This window comes from Herpailurus yagouaroundi, unplaced genomic scaffold, assembly GCF_014898765.1.
Source record: "Herpailurus yagouaroundi ecotype Mexico unplaced genomic scaffold, PumYag 195, whole genome shotgun sequence".
In the NCBI taxonomy this organism is placed as follows: Eukaryota; Metazoa; Chordata; class Mammalia; order Carnivora; family Felidae; genus Herpailurus; species Herpailurus yagouaroundi.
The window spans coordinates 14,138,701-14,163,450 of NW_024412426.1; the positions used below are offsets into that span (position 1 = coordinate 14,138,701).

The following is a 24,750-nucleotide window of genomic DNA, read 5'->3' on the forward strand; positions in this document are numbered from 1 at the left end:
AATGTGTGGGCAGGGATTGGACACCCACCTGCGGTCACTTACATGTCGCATGCATGGCTCCAGGAGGGAGTTTGAGTGGGAAGTAGGCCAGTGTTTGTACTTAATGTAAAGAACGAAGCTATACAATAAATTTTTCACAATAATTGTGAAATTGTGAAATAAACATTTCACAATAAATGTTGTGAAAGAGACGTGAGGGAAAGAAATCAAGACGTTAGGAAAAGTACTGCCCAGCCAAGCACTTCTCAGGGGAAGCGGAACATCAGGGGGTCTTAGTTCCATCATTCAATTCACTTAAGTACCCTCCTTCTGATTCCCCGTGGGTGTGGCTACAGGAAGAACTATGCTTTCGGCTTTGTTCACAAGCATTATCTTCAGTGCAGAGCACAGTACCGGAACATGGCATTGATGCAGTCTAGAACAAACTCATCTTTCTCATCAGACCATAAAGTGGGCTTCTACAGAGCAAATTCACTCAGCAACCGTGCTGGGCTGAGTATGCCCGTCCATGTGCGATTTCTCGTGGTACATGTACAAACCGGTATGCCAGTTTTATTCACCAGATCCATGACCGTAGGTAGTTGAGCCTAAAAGGTCAGCACCCTCAACTTCGGTAAGTTCATCAAGGAAAACTACCACACTGTGGCTTCGCCCCTAGTGCCAATCAGTACTCACGTGGTCCAAGAAACAGGGCGGGAGGGGGACACCTAAGGGGGGAAGGGACTTCCCCCTTCCCACTCCTCTGGTCCTGCAGAGGCAGGTGGGTAGAGCTAGACCATGGAAGACTAGAGAAATTCTTGGCTGTCCGTGTGATAAATGCTTTTATGGAAAGAGTGTTGTGATATCCAATCCTGGTTGTAATAGGTTTCTATTAGGAGGAGATTCTTTGGAGGAAGGAAAGCAATGTCTCTCGCTTCAAAATCAGTTTCTCCAAGACTTCTCTGAAAAGGCACGCTTCTTGACCAACAGATTTTCCACCTCTCATTAGAAAATGAAGTCCAAGGGCGCCTGGGTGGCGCAGTCGGTTAAGCGTCCGACTTCAGCCAGGTCACGATCTCGCGGTCCGGGAGTTCGAGCCCCACGTCAGGCTCTGGGCTGATGGCTCAGAGCCTGGAGCCTGTTTCCGATTCTGTGTCTCCCTCTCTCTCTGCCCCTCCCCCTTTCATGCTCTGTCTCTCTCTGTCCCAAAAATAAATAAACGTTGAAAAAAAAAATTTTTATAAATAAAAAAGAAAAAGAAAACGAAGTCCATTTCTGCCCATTAGGGGAGGGGGTAGATGCATTTTCAGAAACAGCCATTCACAAGTTCTAAGAGGCCAAGAGCAAAAGGAATCAAGCAGGCAACAAGCAAAGACCACAATAAAGAGGAGGCTCCAAGTGTCACTGTCACAACTGGGCCTTGTTATTTATTAACCTGGCATCTGTAACCTGGCTCCTCCTCTATCATTCTGGATAAGAAAATTGTTCTTTGCCTTCTCTCTGGCTATCTTCAGCACATAAAGCTGCCTGATATGGAGATGAAAAACATTTATAATTATGAAATATGTAGATGATATGGAATAAACTTGGAAGTTACTGTGAAAACAACAGAGACTAGGTTTTCTCCAAATATATTTATTCCCCACACTCTTCAAATATGCAACAGGTTACCATTTTTGAATGTAGATTTTAAGTTCACATTAAGACAGTGCATACTAAAGAAAGTGATGGTACCGGTGATTCGACAACCAGGGAAGGGGACGAGGGGATGGGGCTCCTGAATCGGAAACTCAGAAAAAGAGTAAACACGACTGAATCAGAAAAGACCTCGGGTTCTCCATGACCCTTCTGCTGCGCTCAGGACACGACAGATTTAAAGCACAAGTGGACAGGTGGAGACCCAGGAAGGACAGAGTGCTGGCTGGCTGGGGCCTGAGCTCTCTCCTCTCACCCAAGAGTTGGCACATTCACACACGGGAATTCAAACTGTATCCCTAATCGACTGGACGCACAGACTTCCTCCTGTTTCAGAATTATTTAAAACAATGAGAAAAGTACATCTGCCACTTTGTTAAAACATAACCACCACGAAGCACAGTGGAGTCTCTGCCAGCTTGAAAGCACGCCACCGGGACAGGCATCCTGACAGCGGAAATGGGAATGCAATGTTGTAATGTAGAAGCAAGAAGAAAGCATTTAGAAAGAAGGAATACAGAAGAGGCAATCTGGAATTAAAAACAAACAAACAAACAAACAAACAAACAAACAAACCATTACTTCTGAGATTAACCCTTTCTTTTTCTCAAGTCCAAATTAGCTACTTAAAAGCCTTGATGGTTTATGGGGTCGCCTGGGTGGCTCGGTCAGTTTAGCATCCAACTCTTGATTTCAGCTCAGGTCATGATCTCAGGGTCATGAGATCGAGCCCTGCGTTTTGGGCTCTGTGCTGGGCGTGGAACCTGTTAGTTCTCTCTCTCTCTCCCTCTGCTCCTCCCCCGCTTGCACGCGCTCTCTCTCAAAAAAAAGTCTTTATGCTTTACGCACACAAAAAATGGAAACTTTATTAAAAACTTGTAGATTATATAGATTGTACAGCATTCCTACTAATGTAAAGCTGATCAATTTTATCATTCTTCATGTTCAAACAGAGCATTAAGTTATGGTGAGAAGATCATTGGGGGGTGGCAAGTCGGAAGGCCTTTACTCTCCCTATTTCAACCAGAGTTGAAGCCGTGTTTTACCTCCTTCATAAACTGGGTTCCAACATTCTATCACCTGATATACCGGATAGAAACTTTAGTGATGCTAGAAACTACTCAAATGCTTATGTGAGCTTTACTAATAATACTCATTTTATTCCTCAAAACCTTTATGTCCCAGTTTCTTCGGTTTCTGAGCCATAAACGTAAAGCCTGGAGATAAGATATGTAAAGCAATGTCTAAGGCCTTTCTCAGATAGTATATATGCATACATATATAAACTGTCTTATATAAACTACATAAGTCACATAAAGTTTTGCACAAGATTAGTAAGCAAGCCCGTTACACATTATTAACAAAAGTATGAACTATGTCTTCCATTAAGAATTTTGCCTTCCAAGATGATAAGCATTCTTTACACTGGCAAAAGTAAGGCCTCATTAATTGCCTTCCTCTCCATAAATTCTAAAATTTAACTATAAAATATACACATTAGTTCTAACACTTGACTTAAATACCTAGGTAAAAGCAGACATACTTTTCTTTTTAGCAGCTTACCCCTATGCTAAACAAGATAAAGATGAAAGTAATTTTGGAGGCGGAAACATGAGTGCCACTCAATCTTGTTCAATTCTTGTCGGTTCCATTTCAGGAGAGCTTATAAATCAGTCAAGGTATGATGGGGACTGACATCATCTCGAGTCTGTTTGAAAGCACATATTCTCGGGAGTGTGCAGCATTTGAAACATGCACATTTTTAAAAGATTCCAACAAGATAATAAGGATTCAGATTTAGACTTTACGGAGGGTAAGAGGATAACGAGGCCCTTTTTTGGCCAGAACTAGTGCTCTGCAACAAACCTATGAGGCAGTTATCACCCCCATTTATAGATGAGGAAAACTGTGGCTCTGATAAATGAAGCAACTGTGCCCACTGTCACGCCGCTAGTAAGCATGGGGTTGTCTGCATCAAATGCCTGTGCACGCTTTTTTGCTGCGCCCGTGATGCTCTGACTGGGTACTTTGGGTAGGAGAGAACAGGTGTACCAAACAACAGGGCTCCAGCCAGCCATCCCAATCTCAACCAGAAGCAGCTATATTTTATCTGTTTTGCATGCTGGGCTTATGTGTAACAATTTACTTTTGTTAATGGTTTCATAATTAAAACAAATGCTACATCAGGCCTCTGGTTACCACAGTTGTAGCAGTTTATCTTCGTTATTTTTCGCCATGCAAAACAATAAACTTTACGCAAAATTACCTGTGGCCACACAAAACAAACCTATCTTTTTGCATAAAGGGCCTCAACGATTCATAAATTGTATCTTTTTAGGCTACATAGCCCACATGACCAATCTTTAAATACGCACTGTTCTGTTAGGCTTTCTACAAAGACTTCAGGATTCCATTTTTCAGGCAAGTGGAATTTTAAAATTCAATGAAAACTGCCTATCCTAAATGAATTACTTGTGCAACATAATGTGTTTGCGATTACAGAGTATTTACACCCTACACCTTATTAACCTGCCAATGTCACCTATTTTACCCTACAACGAAAAGGAAAACAACATTTTCCCCACTCCTTATGCTTCCAAAAGCAAAAAGCAGTTACTGTCATGTTGGTTTTTTTTTTTTTTTTCCTTTCTTCAGCTTCAAATGCAAATTCGTCATTGGGGCTCACCTCCGATAACTGCAGTATTTCCTGCCTCGGGCTTTGCAATAGAAGCCTGACAAAATAGCGTTTGCTTAGGCAGTAATTTAGGGTTTACCTTATTTGTGATTGCTATTATGACTACTATAGCTAAAAGGTATAATTTTATGGTCTTCTTTAAATTTTATGCATTTGAATGTTTTTCACACCAATTTTTCCCAGTAAAGTCCACTATCAAACAAACAAATAAAAATAGTAGTTACTGAAAGGTCACAAGCAGCCTCAATGTTCTGATTAAGTTCTAACATAAAGCAAGCAACTTTATTTAGGCAATTGCAGGAGATTAATCCACCAAAAACAAACAAAACCCATTTTCCTTCACTATCCAGAACTGAAAAATGAAAGTATCTAACAGATATATGACAAAGGTTGAGATTTAGCTGTTGTTTTGGAAAAAAACACAAAAATGGCTGCTATCATTAATACTTCTCACAGGAAGAGGGGCGGCGCCTGGGGGCCTCAGCAGGTTTAGCATTAGACTCGATTATTTCAGCCCAGGTCATGATCTCAGTTTGTGAGATCAAACCCCCTCCAGACATTGAGCCTTGTATTGGGCGCCACTCTGACAGGGCAGAGCCTGCTTGGGATTCTCTCTCCCTCTCCCTCTGCCCCTCCCCAACTCCTGCATGCGCACACCCGCTCTGCTCTCTCAAAGTAAATAAACAAACTTAAAATACTTCTTACAGGAACAAAATTTGAAACTCTTCCCTGTTCATAAGGAAAAAAGTATTGTCCCGTAACTAACTTTGACCCCTATTAGCAAGAGGAAAAATCAATAAACCATCCTAAAACATATAGAGGTTTTAATTTATTTAGGAGTGCAAGTAGTGGTTTTTTTTTTTTAACATTTACTTATTCATTTTGAGAGACAGTGACACAGCAAGAGAGTGCACACACGAGTGGGGGCCAGGGGCAGAGAAAGAGAGACAGGGAGAGAGAATCCGAAGCAGGCTCCTTGCTGTCAGCGCAGAGCCCCACGCGGGGCTCGATCTCACAAACTGTGGGATCATGACATGAGCCGAAATCAAGAGCCAGACACTCAACTGACTGAGCCACCCAGGCACCACAGTAGTGATTTAAAGAAAAAGACTTTGTTGAAAGCAGCTAGCAGGAAGGCCACAGCTACCAAACTAGTTTCTCTCACAGAAAGCAGCTATTTTTTAAGTGTTTGTGAAAATTTCTTAGAGCATTCTTATCATTCTAGAGTCTTTAGTTTTAAGCATATTATTTGTTCTCACATCCAAGTCTTTGGGCAGAAAAACAAAATCACCAATAAAAGGAAGAGGAGAGCTTAAAAAAAAAACAGCACTGGGCAGTCCAACAAATACAGTATTCAGAATCAGTACAAAGCAACAAAGTCGTTGTCAATGAAAGCGTAACATCCACAGCACTTAACAGAAATACAGATCTAAGAATTCCATGGTCTCAGAGATCTACCACTCCTTAAGTAGATGACTTATGCATAAATAAGTCTTAGATCAATCTGGTTTTCTTAACTCCCTCGTCATATTAAAAACAGAGTTATCAACTCAAGTGATTGACTCATTTTACTTTTTAATAAAAATGCCAGAAAGCACAAGCTATATTAAAGCAATCTGTGGAGGTTATGGCTCCATTACAATTACCAGACCACTGTATAGACAATTACCGCTTGGGAACATGGGAGTTACTTTTTAAAAAATAACCTCTTTTCACATGCACTTTTGTCTGTTAAAAAGCTGGATTTGGTGTTTGGGAATGGCCTGAATTCATATGGATCAAAGGTATTGGAATAAAATTGGTAATGAGGCTGGATACTTGGGGTACAAATTCAGGTGTGTTTACTAACAAAGTCTATTTACCTTCTTATGAGACTCAAACAGACTTTAAAACAATTCCAAAAAGATGTCCCAAAACTTTTTGGATGGAAGTAGGGCTGTTATAATACCAAGATAACTTCTCAAGGTGGCTACTCCAAGTAAGAATCCTCTTTTGAGGAATTCTTAGGTTTCACTTCACTGAGTGGAAACTTCAACTACATGGTCGCGGATATCCCGTTCAATGCTTGGTCTTTACAAACATTATCACACCTCATACGTACGAACAAAACAATTCCTGCACACCACACTTTATCAGCAATGGGCATCTTATAACATGGAAACATCACATAATAGAGTACCTTTTCTCCAAAATGATCACATATTAATTTGTTTTACCTAAAGCATACTACCATTAAAAATGCCATAATTGAGCAATGCAGAAGCCAGCTTCTGGATCTTTAAAAATCACTTTAATATTAACGGAGGTGATTAATACTTGTATGTCACAGACTTATTAGTGTGCAAAATGTTTCAAGCCAGTATTTATTAAACAGTAAGTATACCAAAGGGTACTGCTAAATAACTTCCAAAAAGTTATTACCTTGAAGTTTAAACAAAGCAGTTACCTTCCACATAAATTCCATGATAAAATAATTTAAACACACGATTGATTCAGCAAGTCTTTAAAAATTGCTTTGGAAACTGTACAAGGAAGCGTTTTTCTTTGTCCTGTGTCACTTCTTTCTTTTTCCCTTCCTACTTCTGTCCCCCTCAGTTTATAATATTTCGGATGTAAACTCAGGAATTCAAAATGAACGGTATAATTTTGCTTCACAGAAATTATGACCTACACCTTATAGAGAAACAAGGCAAAAACTGAATAGAACTGTATGTACTTCTTTCCAAAAAAAAAAAAAAAAAAAAAAACATTTAAGATGTATAACAAGATTATCTTTGGAAACTAGTTATTTCCCCTCTACTAAAAACAGCAAAATGTTCCACATTATTTTTTCTTTCCCAAGTACACAGTTAATTAGCATACATTCCAACAGTGTGCATGAAAAAATTTCTAAGCCTAAAATATTTAAATGATTTCTTCGTGTTTTGGCTAATTCAGTGGCCAAGAAAACATGTTTAGTCATGATGTTTAGATGGAGTCAAAAAACGAAAAGCCAGCAAAAATCTGTCATTATGTCAGCTATAAGTCTCCCTTCTCCCAAAAAGGTAGGGGGAAAAAAAAAAACAGTACTGCTTCAAGTGCACAAGATTCCAGTAAACTTCCAACATCTCAGCTGACCTAGGAATGGAGCAAGCCATCTGTAAAGCCTGGAGTGGTCCAAATAGCACAGATAACTTCAGTAACAGCTGGAAACAGATGCTGGCCCCAAATCAGGCAGAAATCCCATCTTCAGTGTCAAGGAATGAAACGGGAGTCCAAGCTTCTAAAACACGTACCGACAAGTCCAGGAACGCGGACGGATATAATCCAGAAACGTGGGCTTTGATGGGGAAGAAAGAAGGGAAGAGTGGCTTATTTGCAGGCACTGTGAGCACGAGGTGTCAGGGTAGATAGGGGTGTCAATGCTACACACCGCACAGTTTCACAATGCCTCCCAGCACTTCCACAACCTCTAAGCTGTAAGCAGCTCACTAATTCAAAAGATTTTTATCTGCAACACAGACTATACCGATTTACAAGTTTTACGCAAAGCTTCTGACCAAATTCCAAACAGGCACTACCTCTTTTCTGTATCTTGCATTTTATCTTAGCACAGGCCTACTTTTGGTGGTCTAAGATCTAAATGGTGGTAGGGTGAGGATGCTAAAATATATACACAAATTACTATAATATGAGGTTTGAAATGACTAAATGAGAACAGATGAAGCACCGTGAAAGGTCAGAAATGGGAAAAGACTGGAGCAAGAATCTGAAAAAGCTGGAAGATATTGCATCCAAACCGGATTTGAAAAGAAAATCTGACAGGTGGATTTGGAGTGCAGAGAGTACCATAACCAGAGACAGCCCAAAGCAGCTAGTTCAGATGTCAAAAGGGGGTTAACAGGAAATAAGGAGGGAGCATTGGGGCAGCATAACAAAAACAAGGCCGTAGGAGAAGCTTTGGGAGAGAAGCTGATTAACTGGACTCTAGGCAACTTCAGTCATAGGTCCCCGTGAGAGATACTCAAGTAGATAGATCAAGGAGGCACCATTAAATATTCGGGAGTTCTCCATACGCAACTAAAAGTGAAGGCTCTAAAAATGAGAATCGTACATAATTACAAACAACAACAACAAGATCAAGGGAAAAGGGATCCTAGGCATATGAGTGTAGCTGGACTTTTTCACAAACAGTTCACTATTCTGGGATGACGTGGTGGCAGGAGGGGCACACGTGCCATTGAGAAGACTCTGCAGAACACCACATTTTCAGGACACAGGAAGAAAATCAGAAAACACTACAGAAAAAGCAGTGAAAGGGGGAGAAAAAAACAGAGAACCGAAAACTAGGAGTGCTCAGTGTAAACAAAACCAGAGAAAAGAAAAATTTCAAAGACAGTGCAGTAAGATCAAATAATAAGCCAACCCTTTTACCTCCCTCCCCTTAACATTAACCTGGCATCATCTCCACTACTCTTCTCCTTAATATTGCCCACGAACCCTCAGAACCAGGGGGCGAAAACACTGCTTTTCCGCTCCAGCCTGAATGAGGACTCACATTTTTCAGAGGACAGTGCTGACGTGCATACCACTCTTGGGAATAAAAGCACAGGATGACTCCGTTGCCCGCGAAAAGAGAAGTCCACACCATAACATTCCAAAATGGCCTTTTCCGACTGTCATTGACAATGAAGTTGAAAGCCACTGAAGTCAGAAAGATGATAAAAAATGTAACAATCTGTCAGGAAATAAGTGGCTTCAGATATATGCTCTGATCATCATCACAATGAGCATCAACTGTGGGTATTCAGGTTTGTTTATTTATTTATACAGGTATACAGGTCTTATAAGTGAAAATGAAACTTCAGAGTTAAAATTTATCAGTGATTAATTGGAAATCAAATAATATTCAGGACAGGTGAAAATATATTTCATGGACTCATTCATATTTAACCCTGTCCCTCCACCCATCCACCCAAAAAAGGGTCCATGTTTTTCAGGGAGAGAACACTGAATTGTTTAAAGTTTTCATGACCTCCCAAATTACTGTTGTCATTAGTCTTCAAGGCTCTTTATGTCCATTTCTCTACTTCAAATTTAAGCACCCTGCAACAGTGTGTGTTTAAATTACTCAAAATCAATGTTGTAAGCATCTCACAAACACTGCCTCGAAATGGTATTAACTAACATCTGGTTTTCTAGACTGCCTTATAGATTTTTTTTCTTTTTTAATTAATTTATTTAAATTTAAGTTAGTTAACATACAGTGTAGTACTGGTTTCAGGAGAAGAGCCCAATGATTTATCACTTACATATAACATGCAGTGCTCATCCCAACAAGTGCTCTCCTTAATGCCCATCACCCATTTAGGCCATCTCTCCACCCAACACCCTCCAGCAACCCTCTTTCTTCTCTGTAGTTAAGAGTTTCTTATGGTTTCCCTCTCTCTCTGTTTTTATCTTATTTTTCCTTCCCCTTCTCTATGTCCATGTTGTGTTTCTTAAATTCCACAAGTGAAATCAATGATATTTATCTTCCTATGACAGACTTTTTGCCTAGAATACACTCTAGTTCCACTCACGTTGTTGCAAATGGCAAGATTTCATTCTTTTTGATTGCTAATATTCCATTGTATATGTAAACCATGTCTTCTTTATCCATCTATCAGTCAATGGACATTTGGGCTTTTTCCATAATTGGCTACTGTAAATAGCGCTACTATAAACACTGGAGTGTATGTGCCCCCTTTGAATCACCATTTTTGTATCCTTTGGATAAATACATAGTAGCGCAATTGCTGGCTGGTAGGGTAGTTCTATTTTTAATTTTTTGAGGAACCTCCATACTGTTTTCCAGAGTAGCTGCACCAGTTTGCATTCCCACCAACACTACAAAAGGGTTCCCCTTTCTCTGCATCCTCACCAACATCTGCTGTTTCCTGAGTTATTAATTTTAGCCATTCTGACAGGTGTAAGGTGGTATCTTACTGTGGTTTTGATTTGTATTTCTCTGATGAGGAGTGATGTTGAACATCTTTTCATGTGTCTGTTAGCTATCTGGATGTCTTCTTTAGAAAAGTGTCTATTCATGTCTTTTGCCCATTTCTTCATCGGATTATTTCTTTTCTAAGTGTTGAGTTTGATAAGCTCTTTATAGATTTTGGATAGCAACCCTTTATCTGATACATCATTTGCAAATATCCTCTCCCATTTCATCAGTTGACTCTGGGGTTGCTGATTGTTTCCTTCACTGTGCAGAAGCTTTTTATCTTGATGAGATCCCAATAGTTCATTTTTGCTTTTGTTTTCTTGCCTCCAGAGAAATGTCTAGTAAGAAGCTGCTGAGGCTGAGGTCAAAGAGGTTACTGCCTGATTTCTCCTCTAGGATTTTGATGGTTTCCTGTCTCACATTTACGTCTTTCATCCATTTTGAATTTAATTTTGTATATGGTGTAAGAAAGTGATCCAGTTTCATTCTTCTGCATGTCACTGTCCAGTTTTCCCAGCACCATTTGCTGAAGAGACCATCTTTTTTCCATTGGACACTCTTTCCTGCTTTGTCGAAGATTAGTACACCATAGATTTGTGGGTCCATTTCTGGGTCCCTATTCTATTCCATTGATCTATGTGTTTGTTTCTGTGCTAGTACCATACTGTTTTGATGATTACAGCTTTATAATAAAGCTTGAAGGCCAACATTTTGATGCCTCCAGCTTTGGTTTTCTTTTACAACATTAGATTATTCAGGGTCTTTTCTGGTTCCATACAAATTTTACAACTGTTTGTACTAGCTCTGTGAAGAGTGCTGGTGTTACTTTGATAGTGATTACATTGAATGTACATTGCTTTGGGTGGTACAGCCATTTTAACAATATTTATTCATCCAATCCATGAGCGTGGAATGTTTTTCCATTTCTTTGTGTCTTCCTTAATTTCTTCCATAAGCTTTCTATAGTTTTCAGCATACAGATCATTTATCTCTTTGGTTATTTATCTCTAGGTATCTTATGGTTTTTGGCACAAATGTAAATGGGATAGACTCCTTGATTTCTCTTTCTGCTGCTTTATTATTTGGGTATAGAAATGCAACCAATTTCTCTACACTTATTTTATATCCGGCAACTTTGCTGAATTCATATTATCAGTTCTAACGGTTTTTTGGTGGGGTGTTTCAGGTTTTCCATGCAGAGTATCACGTCATCTGCAAAATGTAAAAGTTTGACTTCTTCGTTGCCAATCTGGATGCCTTTTATCTTTTTGTTATCTGATTGCTGACGCTAGGACTTCCAGGACATAACAGTGGTGAGAGTGGACATCGCTGTTGTGTTCCTGATCTTAGGGGAAAGCTCTGTTTTTCCCCATAGAAGATGATATTGGCTGTGGGATCTTCATAAATGGTCTTTAAGATGTTGAGGTAAGTTCCTTCTATCCTTACTTTCTTGGGGGTTTTCATCAAGAAGAGATGCTGTACTTTGTCCAATACTTTTTCTGCATCTATGGAGATGATCATATGGTTCTTATCCTTTCTTCTATTAATGTGGTGTATCATATTGATTGATTTGCAAATATGGAACCAGCCTGCAGCCCAGGAATAAATCCCACTTGATCATGGTGAATAATCCTTTTAATGTACTGTTGAATTTGATTTGCTAGTATATTGATGAAAATTTTTGCATCCACGTTCATCAGGGATACTGGCCTTTTAATTCCCCTTTTTAGTGGGGTCTTTACCTGGTTTTGGAATAAAAGTAATGCTGGCTTCATCGGATGAGTTTGGAAGCTTTCCCTCCATTTCTATTTTTTGAAACAGTTTGACAAGAATAGTTATTAACTCTGCTTTAAGTGTCTGGTAGAGTTCCCCTGGGAAGCCATCTGGCCAAGGACTCTTATTTGTTGGGAGATTTTTGATAAATGATTCAATTTCTTTGTTGGTTATAGGCCTGCTCAAATTTTCTATTTCTTCCTGTTTCAGTTTTGGTAGTGTGTGGGTTTCTAGGAATTTGTCCATTTCTTTCAGATTGCCCAGTGTGTTGGTATATAATTTTTCATAGTATTCTCTTATAATTGCTTGTATTTCTGTGCTGTTGGTTGTGATTTTTCCTCTGTCATTCATGATTTTACCTATTTGGGTCCTCTCTCATTCTTTTTGGTAAGTCTGGCTAGGGGGTTATCAATTTTGTTTATTCTTTCAAAGAACCAGCATTTAGTTTCATTGACCTGTTACTCTGTTTTTCTGTATCATTTATTTCTGCTCTAGTCTTTATTATGTCCCTTCTTCTGCTGGCTTTAGGCTTTATTTGCTCCTCCTTTTCCAGCTCCTTTTGGTATAAGGTTAGGTTGTGTACTTGTGACCTTCCCTGCCTCTTGAGATAGGCCTGAATTGCCATGTACTTTCCTCTTCTGACTGCTTTGCTGTAACCCAAAGGGTTTGGACTGTCATGTTTTCATTTTAAACAGCTTCCATGTTTTTTTGTTTTTTTCTTATTTCTTAATTTCCTGGTTAACTCATTCTTTAACTTCCATGTATTTGAAAGTTTTCCAAGGGGCGCCTGGGTGGCGCAGTCGGTTAAGCGTCCGACTTCAGCCAGGTCACGATCTCGCGGTCCGTGAGTTCGAGCCCCGCGTCGGGCTCTGGGCTGATGGCTCAGAGCCTGGAGCCTGTTTCTGATTCTGTGTCTCCCTCTCTCTCTGCCCCTCCCCCGTTCATGCTCTGTCTCTCTCTGTCCCAAAAATAAATAAACGTTGAAAAAAAAAATTTTTTTTTTAATAAAAAAAAAAAAAAGTTTTCCAAATTTTTTCTTGTCGTTTACTTGCATGGTATGATATAGATTTTTTTCTACCTGTTGAGAGCTGATTTGTGACCCAGTATGTGATCTATTCCAGAAAATGTTCCATGTGCACTCAAGAAGAATGTATGTTCTGCTGCTTTAGGATGAAATGTTCTGAATATATCTGTTAAGTCCAACCCATCCAGTGAGTCACTCAAAGCCACTGTTGATTTTCTGTCCATTGTCAGATCATCTGTCCATTGCTATTAGTGGGATATTAATGTCCCCTACTATAATGGCATTATTATCAATGAGTTTATGTTGTTATTAATTGATTTATATATTTGGGTGCTCCCACATTGTAAGTGTTGCTACAGTTGTTAGATTTTCTTGATGGACAGACCCACTAAGATATAATGCCCTTCTTCATCTTGTTACAGTCTATGCTTTAAAATAGTTTGATATAAGTATGGCTCTTCCGGTTTTCTTTTGACCTCCATTAGCATAACAGATGGTTTGCCATCCCCTCACTTTCAATCTGCAGGTGTCTTTAGGTCTAAAATGCTCTCTTGTAGGCAGAATACAGATGGATCTTGTTTTTTAATTCATTCTGATACCCTATGTCTTTTGGTTGGAGCATTTAGTCCATTTACATTCCAAGTAATTATTGAAAGATAGGAGTTCAGTGTTATGTGTACAGTCGGGTGTTTCTGGTGACGTTCTCTGGTCCTTTGTCGTCTTTGTTGCTTTGGTCTTTTTTTCCTCCACTCAGACCCCCTTTAAATTTCTTGCAGCGTGGTTTAGTGGTCATGAACTCCTTAGTTTTTGTCTGGGAAAGCTTTTCTTTTTATGTTTATTTATTTTTAATGAGAGAGGGGCAGGGAGGGGGCAGAGAGTGAGAGAGAGTCCCAGTCAGGATCCGTACCGTCAACACAGAGCCCAATGCATGGCTTGAAGTCGGACGCTTAACTGAGCCAGCCACCCAGGTGTCCTGGTCTGGGAAACTCTTCATCTCTCCTATTCTGAATGACAGTCTTGCTGGATAAAGCATTCCTGGCTGCATATTTTTCCCATTCAGCACATTGAATATTTCCTGCGAATCACTTCTGGTCTGCCAAGTTTCAGTGAACAGGTCTACTACTAACCTTAGGTGTCTAGCCTTGTAGGTTAAGGGCCTTTTGTCCCTAGCTGCTTTCAGAATTCTCTCTTTATCTTTGTATTAAGCAAGTTTCGCTATATGTCATGGTGTTGGCCTGTTTGTATTGACTTTGGTGGGAGTTCTCTTGCCTCTTGGACTTGGATGCCTGTTTCCTTCCCCAGATCAGGGAAGTTCTCAGCTATAATTTGTTCAAATAAACCTTCTGCCCCTCTTTCCCACTCTTCTTCTGGGACTTTATGATATAGATCTTGTTTCGTTTCATGGGATCATTGGGTTTCCTAAGTCTTCCCTTGTGATCTAACACTTTCCTTTCCCTTTTCCAGCTTCATTATTTTCTACAATTTTACCTTCTATATCACCTATTCTCTCCTCTGCTTCTTCAATCCTTGTTTTCACTGTATCTAGTTTGTTTTGCATCTTAATTATAGGATCTTTTATTTCAGCCTGACTAGTTCTTAGGTCTTTGATCTCTGCAGCAAGAGTTCTCTGGTGTCTTCCAGGCTTTTTTCAAGACTAGCTAGTAGTCTTACGACTCTTGTTTTCAATTCTTGTTCAGATATATTGTTTTTGTCTATTTTGAGTAAGCCCCTACCCATGATCTCTTCTTGACCTTTCCTTTGGGGAGAATTCCTCTGTCTTGTCACTTTGGCTAAGTATCTGTCTTCTGTGTGTTTTAAAATCTTGTTATGTTTCCTAGACCTGAGAGTAATGCTGTTAAAAAGGGGCTGTACACTGTCTGGGGCCTGGCACTCGAGGAAGTGTTTCTGGTATATGCTGTGTGCACTCTGCTGTTGCATTCTGGCTGCTCTCTCCCACTGGTCAGTCCTCTGCAGAGCTCCTCCTTGTCTGCAGTGAGGGAGTGTTTGGACCTTTAACTAGCTGTGTTTTGATTTGTTTGTTGGAGTAACCCTGGAAAACAGGAGGAGAGAGGGAAAGCCTGATCCCCCCCCCAACCACCAAAATGAAAAAAAGAAAAGGAAACAAAAGGGAACAATAACAACAAAAAAACTCTCAAACAGAGAATCAAAAAACTATACGGCTGATTCCAAACAAAAAGGGAAAAAAAAAGAAAAAGAAGAAAAAATAAAAAAGCCCCTTCCAAAAAAAAGAGAAAAGAAAATGAAAAAAACAAACAAGAAACTATAAGCCTGGTTCCAAAAGAAAAAAAGAAAAAAGAAAAAAGAATTGCAGGTGTCATTGTCAAGCACTCGATTTTCAGTGCACTTGGTGCATGCTGGGTGCTGGCTGTGCTGGTCTGGAGGAGAGGCCAGTTGCGGTTGAGTTGGGTCAGCCAGTCTTGCTCCAGTAAATAAGCAGTTGCCAGTCATGAAGGGGTGGGGTTTGGTGTAAGGAAGTCCTGCCTCCACTGGGGGCAGCTGTGTTGTTCTCTGAAGTCCCACAGTGTTGATGTTGGGGGCGGAAATGGTGCCATCCCAATCTCTCAACCCCGGACCGGGGATCTCATACCTCCTGGTATTCAGGCAGTCCTCACCGAATAGCGAGGGCAGTCAGCTTGCCCTGTGCTACAACTATCCTGCACCTTCTCCTTGCAGACAGCTGGGATCCAAAACCCAGCATCTAAAAGGACCCAGCATCATACAGATCCGCTCCCCTCCTCTGGGGTAGAGCCTCTCTACCTTCATGATGAAAGGCCTTTGGCTGGCACCTACTGGGTCTTTTGTCCTTGGGGAGGCAAGAAACCCTCTTCCAAGAGTACTCCAGGAAGGAGAATGTTCCCTCCCAATGCGCCCCAGAGATCTCTACACCACTCTATACACTCCAGGACCAACTCCCTCCTCCCCAGGAGCGCATGCCAACAGCTCCAATCCAGAGAAGGTTGCGCACTTCCAAAACCTCAAGAGTTTGAGCTCGGAATGCAGTTTGCAAACAAACAAACACACAAACAGAACTAGACCCTCGGTGCTTCTCGCTCCCCAGTCCATGGTCCAGAGAAGTTTTCCTCTTGTGCTAACTCAGTGCCACACTTTCTAAATCCCTCTCTCTCTCTCTCTCTCTCTCTCTCTCTCCCTTTTGTCTCTTCACAGAAAGGGTTCCCTCCCTTCCATGGCATTGCCATTTTCCTCTCCCCTAATTCACTTCCACTCGCCTAGTATCTGCCAAGCTCTCTTCCTCCAACTGTGGAGATTCTTCCGCCACTCCGCAGATCAATTTCCTGGGTGTTTCAAATGATCTGACCTCAATACTAGCTATGTTTGAGGGATGAGGAAAGCCTAGGGATCCCCCTACTTCTCCACCATCTTAACTCCTTGCCTGTATGCTGCCTTGTATTTTCTCAATTTCTCTTTTACCTTGATACTCGGTACTCACAGCGTGCCAAGATACTTACTTCCAAAGAACATGAAGAGCACGAAAAGCACTGGATAGAAAAAGTTCAAGCAAACAGCCAAGGCATATTCATGCACTACAGCAGACACAGCAAAGACAGCTAACATGGCAGCCCATTTGAATCTCTTCGTGAAAAACTAGGATAAAAGGAGAATAGGAAAAAGTCATTTTTTAAAAAGTAATAAGCATGAACTATATACAGCTGACCCTTGATTTTCTTATAACATTTTTTTTCTCTAGCCTACTTTATTGAAAGAATATAGTATGTAATAATACGTATAACATGCAAAACACGTGTTAACCAACTATTTGTTATCAGTAAGGCTTCCAGCCAATAGTAGGTGATTAGTAGTTAAGTTCTGGGGGACTCAAAAAATTATATGCGAATTTTTGACTGTGTGGGAGGGTCTGCACTCTTAACCCTTGTGTTGTTCAAGAGTTAATTGTATATAAGACTTAAAATTATCACATGCTAAAGGCACCTATTTAATTATGTTTGTATTTGATTTTTCCGATCTACTCTTTGGATTAAATGAAATGTAGTGAAATAATTACAAAAAACATCTAATGCTTAAGAATCCTTATTTTAGTAAAATGAGGCATTGTCAAAGCCATAAATGTCAAAGGATCTGGGCATATTTTCAAAAACTTATTTGTAACTTCTATTTGTAATTCACTACCACAGACCACAGTTTTCATATATAGATGGACACATCACATCCAATCTCAACCTTTAGAGTAACACTGTACGATAGAGAGGACAGGCATCCTCCCCATTTTCACAGGTAACTAAATTATGATTTATTTGGAAGGAAGCGACATGCCTTGTCCATAAGTGAAACTATATTTACAAATGAAAGAACACTCGACTATAGCGCTATTTGCACATCATGCTATTGCTTAACCCAACAATCACTTACTTAACTAAAATCTGCAATCCAGAGATACCAGCATTAATCAATCACGAGATTCAAGATTACACTTCATCAGTCTAAACAGATTCCATTCTAAAGAAGGTCTCAAAGACACATATCACCAACTGGAGATACACCAAACATAAATGTTTCCCTTTTTTCGCAAAGAAACAAAAACAAAAACAAAAACCAAGAAGCTAGATTATTTGTTGGCAATCAGATTCAAAGAAATGATCCATTACTGGTAGATGATTTCAACGTCTCCAAAATCCTCCATGCGTTCTTACTGTAACCATGTAAACTAAAACCCAAAGCAAAACCATGGTATTAGATCTAGTAATTGTACATACTAGTCTCTAAGGAGTAGTGTTCAAAGCATAAGGTTTCTTGGACATATAGACCTAAATGGCCCACAGCAAACTGAAGACAACTAAGTATAACTTCTTCCAGCGGCACAATACTAATACCTTCTGGAAAAGAATCTCCATTTTTTGAACATCAACTAACTCTTGCTGCTTACCCAAAGAAAGTCCTTGTAAGCATAGTAATATAGCCAGTCATGAACTACCACATTCCAGGTCCTGTAATAGTTAGAGTATGATGTAGAGTTCCACCAATCCTGAGGGAAAAAAAGCAAAGGTTCAGAACTACATACACACACACACACACACACACACACACACAGAACCAAAGTAAAACACCCTGAACGTTCCTAAAGAGCACACGCACACAACATAATATCCAGTGTGTTATAATTTGTTAGTCCATACGCTGATGTCAGAAAAAACTTAAAAGGCATTTTGGTTATTAGTGTTCAGTAAGACATGAATTCTGGTTCTGAAGTCCCTAAGCTCATTTTGTCTCATTATTAAAGAAGTTACGATGGAAGATACAGAACATACAGAATTATTAAATCTAAGGTTCATCTAAACAGCAAATCCCTTTACCTTGCTAAAACACAAGGAGAGAATTCTAAGGTCATGTAGACTTAGTGTGCAAACCTGAAGAAACGTCCACTGGTACCACAAGTGACAAAATTTATGTTGCACAAGGGAGTGAGACAATGGTTACCTGCAAGTCCCGGTGCGCCTTCATACATATCTTGCTCCCTACTTTCAGATCAAACCAATGGAATCAGAAAGCTACAATTTACAACCCACACTCCCAGTTTCTTTCAGAAAGGAGTGCAAGGCTTTGGGTGTTGCCAGATGAACCACGAAGAAACAAAACTCCAGAGGGCTTTAGGCAGGGTCACGGAACACTGTGAGCAACCCCGCTCCTGTGTGAAGCTTCATTCCAACTTTGCAAGTATAAGAATACTATCTTAAGCATAATTGAGGCCTTTCAAAATAAAGGAGGGAAAAGTGATTTCCTTTATGAACTATGACACAATCCTACACAATTTGCTAAGAAGATCGCTCCTACGGCACCAGAGAGCCAATTTCAGATGAAGGATCAGCAAAGTCTCACGATGCCCTCTGGATACTTGCTTTCCCACTTCATCACCCACACAGGTACCAGCAGAAACTTTACACTTTATTAAGGGAGCAGATATTAGAGGTAGAAGATGTGGCTGTGAGGCTGTGCTAACTGCATCAGTATCAGAATTTCGGACTTAATGTTGGTAAAACTTATGGAAAAAAAATTTCACGACGTTTATGTTAGAAAGCTAGTAGCCAACAATGTTCAAATACTTAACAATGAAGATGGAAGTACTTAAGAAAAATGGGAAAAGAAAGAGAAGTGCAAGTATACATTACCCTATAAAACATCCTGTCACCGAAGCATAACATCTCAGCAAAGGCATTGAGCCAGCAGTGCAAAAAGGCAAAAAACATAAGGAACAGTATCAGCACACCTAAAAATAAGATGAACAATATTGAGAGTCTTTCCAAATAGTTCATATACCTAGCAGTTAATTTTTTTAATGTTTATTTATTTTTGAAAGAGTGCATGCACAAATGAGAGAGGGGCAGAGAGAGGGGGGGACAGAGGATCTGAAGCAGACTCCGCGTTCACAGCAGAGTCCAACGTGGGGCTCAAACTCACGAACCACAGGATCATGACCTGAGCCAAAGTCGGACGCTTAATGGACTGACCCACCGTGGCACCCCCCAGCAATTAATTTTATGTCACCATTTGATTAGTCGTAATTTTTCTGTAAAATAAAAGTTACTGTTCCAGCTTACCCATTCAAGTGATGATAGAATGTTCTTTTGAAAGTGATTTTAATTTTAGAAAGCAATAATTACCTTCCAAGTGGGTTTCAAGATAAAAAGAAAAAAAAACAGGCTAGGTCATTTGTTAAGTTTATCTGATTTGAGAGAGAAGGAATGCTAGTGGGGGAGGGGGGGGTGAGGGCGGGGAGAGAGAGAGAATCCCAAGCAGGCTCCACACTGTCAGTGCAGAGCCTAATGCGGGGCTCAAGCTCACACAAACCAAGAGATCGTGACATGAGCCAATGTCAGACGCTTCACCAACTGAGCCACCCAGGTACCCCATGACCCAGCCTGTTTTTAATAGAAATGCCTAGATGAAACCTGCTTTAGACTCTGTGTCTCCCTCTCTCTCTGCCCCTCTCCTGCTCACACACTCTCTCTCTCAAAAATAAAAATTAAAAAAATTTTAAAAGAAAAAAAGAAATGCCTAGATGTACAGCTTAACTTGGTACCCAAGGCCTTTTAAAATCTGGCCCTCATGCATTCCTCTAAACCAACTGCTTAAAACTGTGGGAGATTTGGGGGCACCTGGGTAGCTCAGTGGGTTGAGCAACCGACTTCAGCTCAGGTCATGATCTCACGGTTCACGAGTTCGAGCCCTGCATCGGGCTCTGTGCTGACAGCTCAGAGCCTGGAGCGTGCTTTGGATTCTGTATCTCCCTCTCTTTCTACTCCTCCCCTGCTCACACTCTGTCTCTCTCAAAAATAAATAAAGATAAAACAAAAACAAAAACAAAAACAAAAACAAAAACAAAAACGGAGATTTTGCTCCTCAGAGAACATCTGACAATTCTGGACACATGTCATTGTCACGACTCAAGGGATACGGGCTGTACTACTGGTATCTAATTAGAGAGGTGGGGATGCTGCTAAATATCCTACAATACACAAGATAGCCTCCCCAAACGGAGTTATCCAGCAAAATGTCCAAAGTGACCAAGTTAACCGATCTGACTCTACTCGCACTGCTGTAAACATTGTCCATGACTGGACTCCTGCCATCCTAAAATCCTCCGTATGCCTCTGCTTCCATCCCACCACCTAAAAGCACATTTCCACCAGTTCTGCCAAACATCTAGCTGTTTTTCAAAACTCAGTATCAAATGTCATGTCCGATGTGATGCGAAGTTCATCAGCACCTTGTTCATCCCAGCTGATATATATTACGTTGTAACATAAATTACACGTTATATTGTAAAATATCCGTTTATAGGCCTACCCCTTTCATTCACCTGTTTATTAAAAAAATATCAAAACATATTTATGGAGCATCTATTATGTATTAGACAATATCGGAAAGACTGTGACTGGCTGACGGGCTGTAAGACACAATCCTTGATCTCAAGGAATTTGCAGCCTAGTGAGGAAGACATGCATTTAATACATATTCTATTAGAGGGACAGACAAAATAATTTATTGGAGTAAATCTCGGGGGACAATCATAAAGGATTACCTAGGAGCATGGGAGAGGGAAAGGAAGAAGGAAGGTAATAAAAGACATAACCAACATTTAAGAGGTAGAGAAAAAAGAAAGTAAAGGAAACTGTAAATATAATTAAAATGCAAGCTTCCAGAGAGTAGAGTATGTGTGTCCAGTTCACTACTAGGTCCACAGCACCTGGCACATAATTGGTACTCCTACATCTCTAAAAAAAGAACTAAGTGGAATGAATGAAGTTAGGAGATAGAGGTATGGCCAGAAAGACAGGAGAGTAAGAACAGGCGGTGAGAGGTTTCCAAACGTGGTCGACAGCATCCAACAAATGCTTCCTGGAGAGGAAACAGGATAAAGGCTAAACCATCTACCGGATTTAGAATCAGGAGGTTACCAGTGATTTCAATAAAGGCCATGTCTGCGGCCTGGATGGAGTCGGAGGAAGATTACAGTGAAGTGGACAGTGAACGGGAAGATCAGGTGTAAATATGGACTATCCACAGTCACAGAAAGCAAAACTTGAGTGGAAGTCAGAAGACAAATGGGAAGACTGGGCTGAAACTGGAAGTATACTTACTTAGGAGACAGACAGAAAGAGGGTGACGTGGGTACAGATGTACAGATGAGTTCACAGCAAAAAGCAGGTAAATCAAAAAAGTGCATATTCAATAGCCCTCTTTTTCCTGCATCAATAGCCACATTAACTAGTACCCATGTTACCTGGCAAGATGGAATTAAATACACATAGGACCAGAACGCGAGCGCTGAAGGGCTCCTGTTTGATATTCCGAAACAAGGGGGTGCAGAGCCTTTCAAAGATGTAGTAGATATAAAAAAGGCAACCGAAAACCTGGAAAATAAAAGGACATACTAATCATGGCTTGATAAGGAAAGACGGGGATTTTTTTCCTTCAATAGAAGAGAAATGTGACCCTCAGACTGATGTTTCCATCTATGTTCCATTTAATGCTACTACATAAAGTTGCCAACCTACAATCCTTCACAGATATTACTCAAGCCTAGTTTCTGTCATACCTTCTCTCAAGCCTTTACCAAATTACATACCAAACCCTTGGAACCTGCTTATCCTGCTACATAAAACCCAGAACAGAAGAACTTACTTCATAAATGGGTATCTGGTTGAGATAAGATTTTAAAATGGAAACTTCTGGGATTTATGATTCTTATCATTCAACCTATACCCACACGTATATTTCCCAAAATAAAAAACCATAAGGGGAGGGAGAAATAAATGTAAAGGCTTACTAAAGTTACCAAATGAAATGACTTAATTAAAATAAATTCTTTTACGGAAAGAAATGACTTTTGATGTTGACAAAACAAATACCATTTACTGTACTGGTAACATTTTAAAAGACTTCAAAAAGCGTTCTAGAGTCCCCAGATGACAAGAATTTACCAACAGCTTCAACAGATTAAATTAGTACTATAGATTTGAATCCCCATCTCCCACCAATCAACAAACCTCAGGTGGTTAAAGAAAAAATTCACCTGTAAAAACTGCATAGCGACATAACCCCATCTTACAGTGGGAGTCCTAAAAAGGAAGAAACAAAGGAAGTTTTCTAAAGAAAGCTAATGAACACAGAACATCATTTCTGGCATAGGAGATGCCTGTATAAATCTGTCCCGAATCACTGCAATCGAATCGGATTGCCAGAATCACCATTTGGGGCTTTCCCATGCCAGCATGAGAATTAAAACTCACCCTATACTCTTTATAACCCTATGTGAACTGGCCCCTGCCTACGATCCCACCTCACTCAGGCTACACTTCTGGTGCTCAACACTCTTCGAACCTCACGCTACCATTACCTGGGATAGTTGTCACGGTAGATGAGGGTAGGAGCAAACAGGAAGTACAGATACTGGTTGACTGTGGGTACTGGAACAATCTCTGGAAAAGGAAAAGTGCGGTTACATCAGACACTCTTCAACTTCTCCTGGCAAAACTAAAAGGGAGAAGCAAGCACACAATAGGGAAGAATAAAATGACTTCTCTTAGCCCACGTCACTTCTTCCTGATCTCCCCAGATGAAGACTTCTTATTCTTATACGGATTCAATATTACCGATCTGTCTAAACTAAGTTATTCCTGTGACTTAGAAATACCTTCTAGAGTTTGAAGCAGCAATTCAAAGGGAAGCACACGTGGGTGTAATGAGTCTATTAACATCCTATAAAAATAAGACCAAGTGTAAGAGGCTGGTGATCAATGTTTTTTTTAATTGTAGGTACGAAGGCAAAATGGGAACAATCAGGAAACAGTAAGACAGTCTTCCAAGTCAGTATGGATCCTACATATCTGAAATCGAACATAACGTCTACAGAATGTAATAAGCCATCCCACTAAATACCAAAGGTTGAAATATTCTATTGAATAATCCTTGACCTAATGAAATTACATACTTGATTTCTCCTTAGCTGAATTTAGTACCCGAGGCACATTCTCTCTGACAAATGAATAGGCCTTCATTATGAAACGAATCTACAAAAGGAGGGGGGGAAAAGATGAATTTTCTACCATCGTCTTGTCTCCATAAGCAACCCCAGAACATCACTAGATTGTAATCATATAAAGAACTTCCTAATTTTGCATACACCACCTCAAGTTCACTTTTATGGAATAAAACAAATGAAAAACAAACTCTAAAGAAGGACATGTTATTACTCAAATTATTTTGCATCTAACAACATTATCTATTACAACCGTATTACGGTAAGAAACAAAAAACCTATTCAAAGTTTCCTGAAATAGTCCTTCCCATTAGTCACACAGAACATTACAGACAGCCAATGTAAGTCAGAAAATTCTAAAGGGTGTATGAACAAAATAAATCCTTTATTCAGATGGGAACCGTTTATATGACAGAACAATGAATTGGACACCTCAAAGGTAGAGTTTTTAATTACAAAAATATTTTACGCTTTAAATGATTTCTACACGTGTTCAAGAACAAAATTTGAATTCACCCAGCACAGTTCAATATAATTACCAAGAATCAGAGGATACTGAAACTAGTATGAATTTTAAGATAGGAGATGATCTAGTTTACCACTTTAATTTTATACACAATAGCACAAAGAACCAGATAGAAAGATGTATCCAACTAATACAACTAAAAATAACAGAACATCAGTATTATTTTAACTAAGTTAAAATAACTAAGTTGCACTGCACTGGGCAACATTCAAAACCTTACCTGTTCAAGTATGACAATGCTCCGGGAAGCTGGTGGGAGCGTGTAAGCTAATGCAACATATGTTGGTCCCAAACCTAGAACTCCTATCAGGAAGACCATGAAAAGGAAGCCATGGATGAGACAATGGACCACTGGATGAGAACTCCGGCTGTAGCCTCTGGCCCAATGTTGAAAGAGGAAATAGGGAATTGAAAGTGTACTCAAGAACATGGTCCACCACGTCCACATGGCAATAGGAAATTTGCCAAAAGCATAAGACATGAGATTGAACTCAAGCACCAGCCTAGGGAGAAGAAGCACAGAGAAAAAACACAAATTTTTAATGTGCGTTGACTC

The 24,750-nt window shown here is 40.0% G+C and overlaps 1 protein-coding gene across 2 annotated transcripts in view; it reads right to left on the minus strand.

The window, feature by feature from the left end:
• Positions 1 to 5,924: 5,924 nt before the first annotated feature.
• Positions 5,925 to 24,750, minus strand: part of SOAT1 (sterol O-acyltransferase 1) — an 84,012-nt gene continuing 65,186 nt past the window's right edge. For both annotated transcript variants that reach the window (XM_040446641.1, XM_040446640.1), the window contains 10 exons: positions 24,415 to 24,697; positions 23,621 to 23,699; positions 23,027 to 23,108; positions 22,703 to 22,748; positions 21,911 to 22,040; positions 19,296 to 19,393; positions 18,056 to 18,154; positions 16,623 to 16,758; positions 8,907 to 9,052; positions 5,925 to 7,688 (listed from right to left, as the gene is read on the minus strand). In XM_040446641.1, the coding sequence (XP_040302575.1) occupies positions 7,632 to 7,688; positions 8,907 to 9,052; positions 16,623 to 16,758; positions 18,056 to 18,154; positions 19,296 to 19,393; positions 21,911 to 22,040; positions 22,703 to 22,748; positions 23,027 to 23,108; positions 23,621 to 23,699; positions 24,415 to 24,697 (1,156 nt within the window). In that variant the 3' untranslated portion in view covers positions 5,925 to 7,631. The remainder of the gene's footprint in view (positions 7,689 to 8,906; positions 9,053 to 16,622; positions 16,759 to 18,055; positions 18,155 to 19,295; positions 19,394 to 21,910; positions 22,041 to 22,702; positions 22,749 to 23,026; positions 23,109 to 23,620; positions 23,700 to 24,414; positions 24,698 to 24,750) is intronic.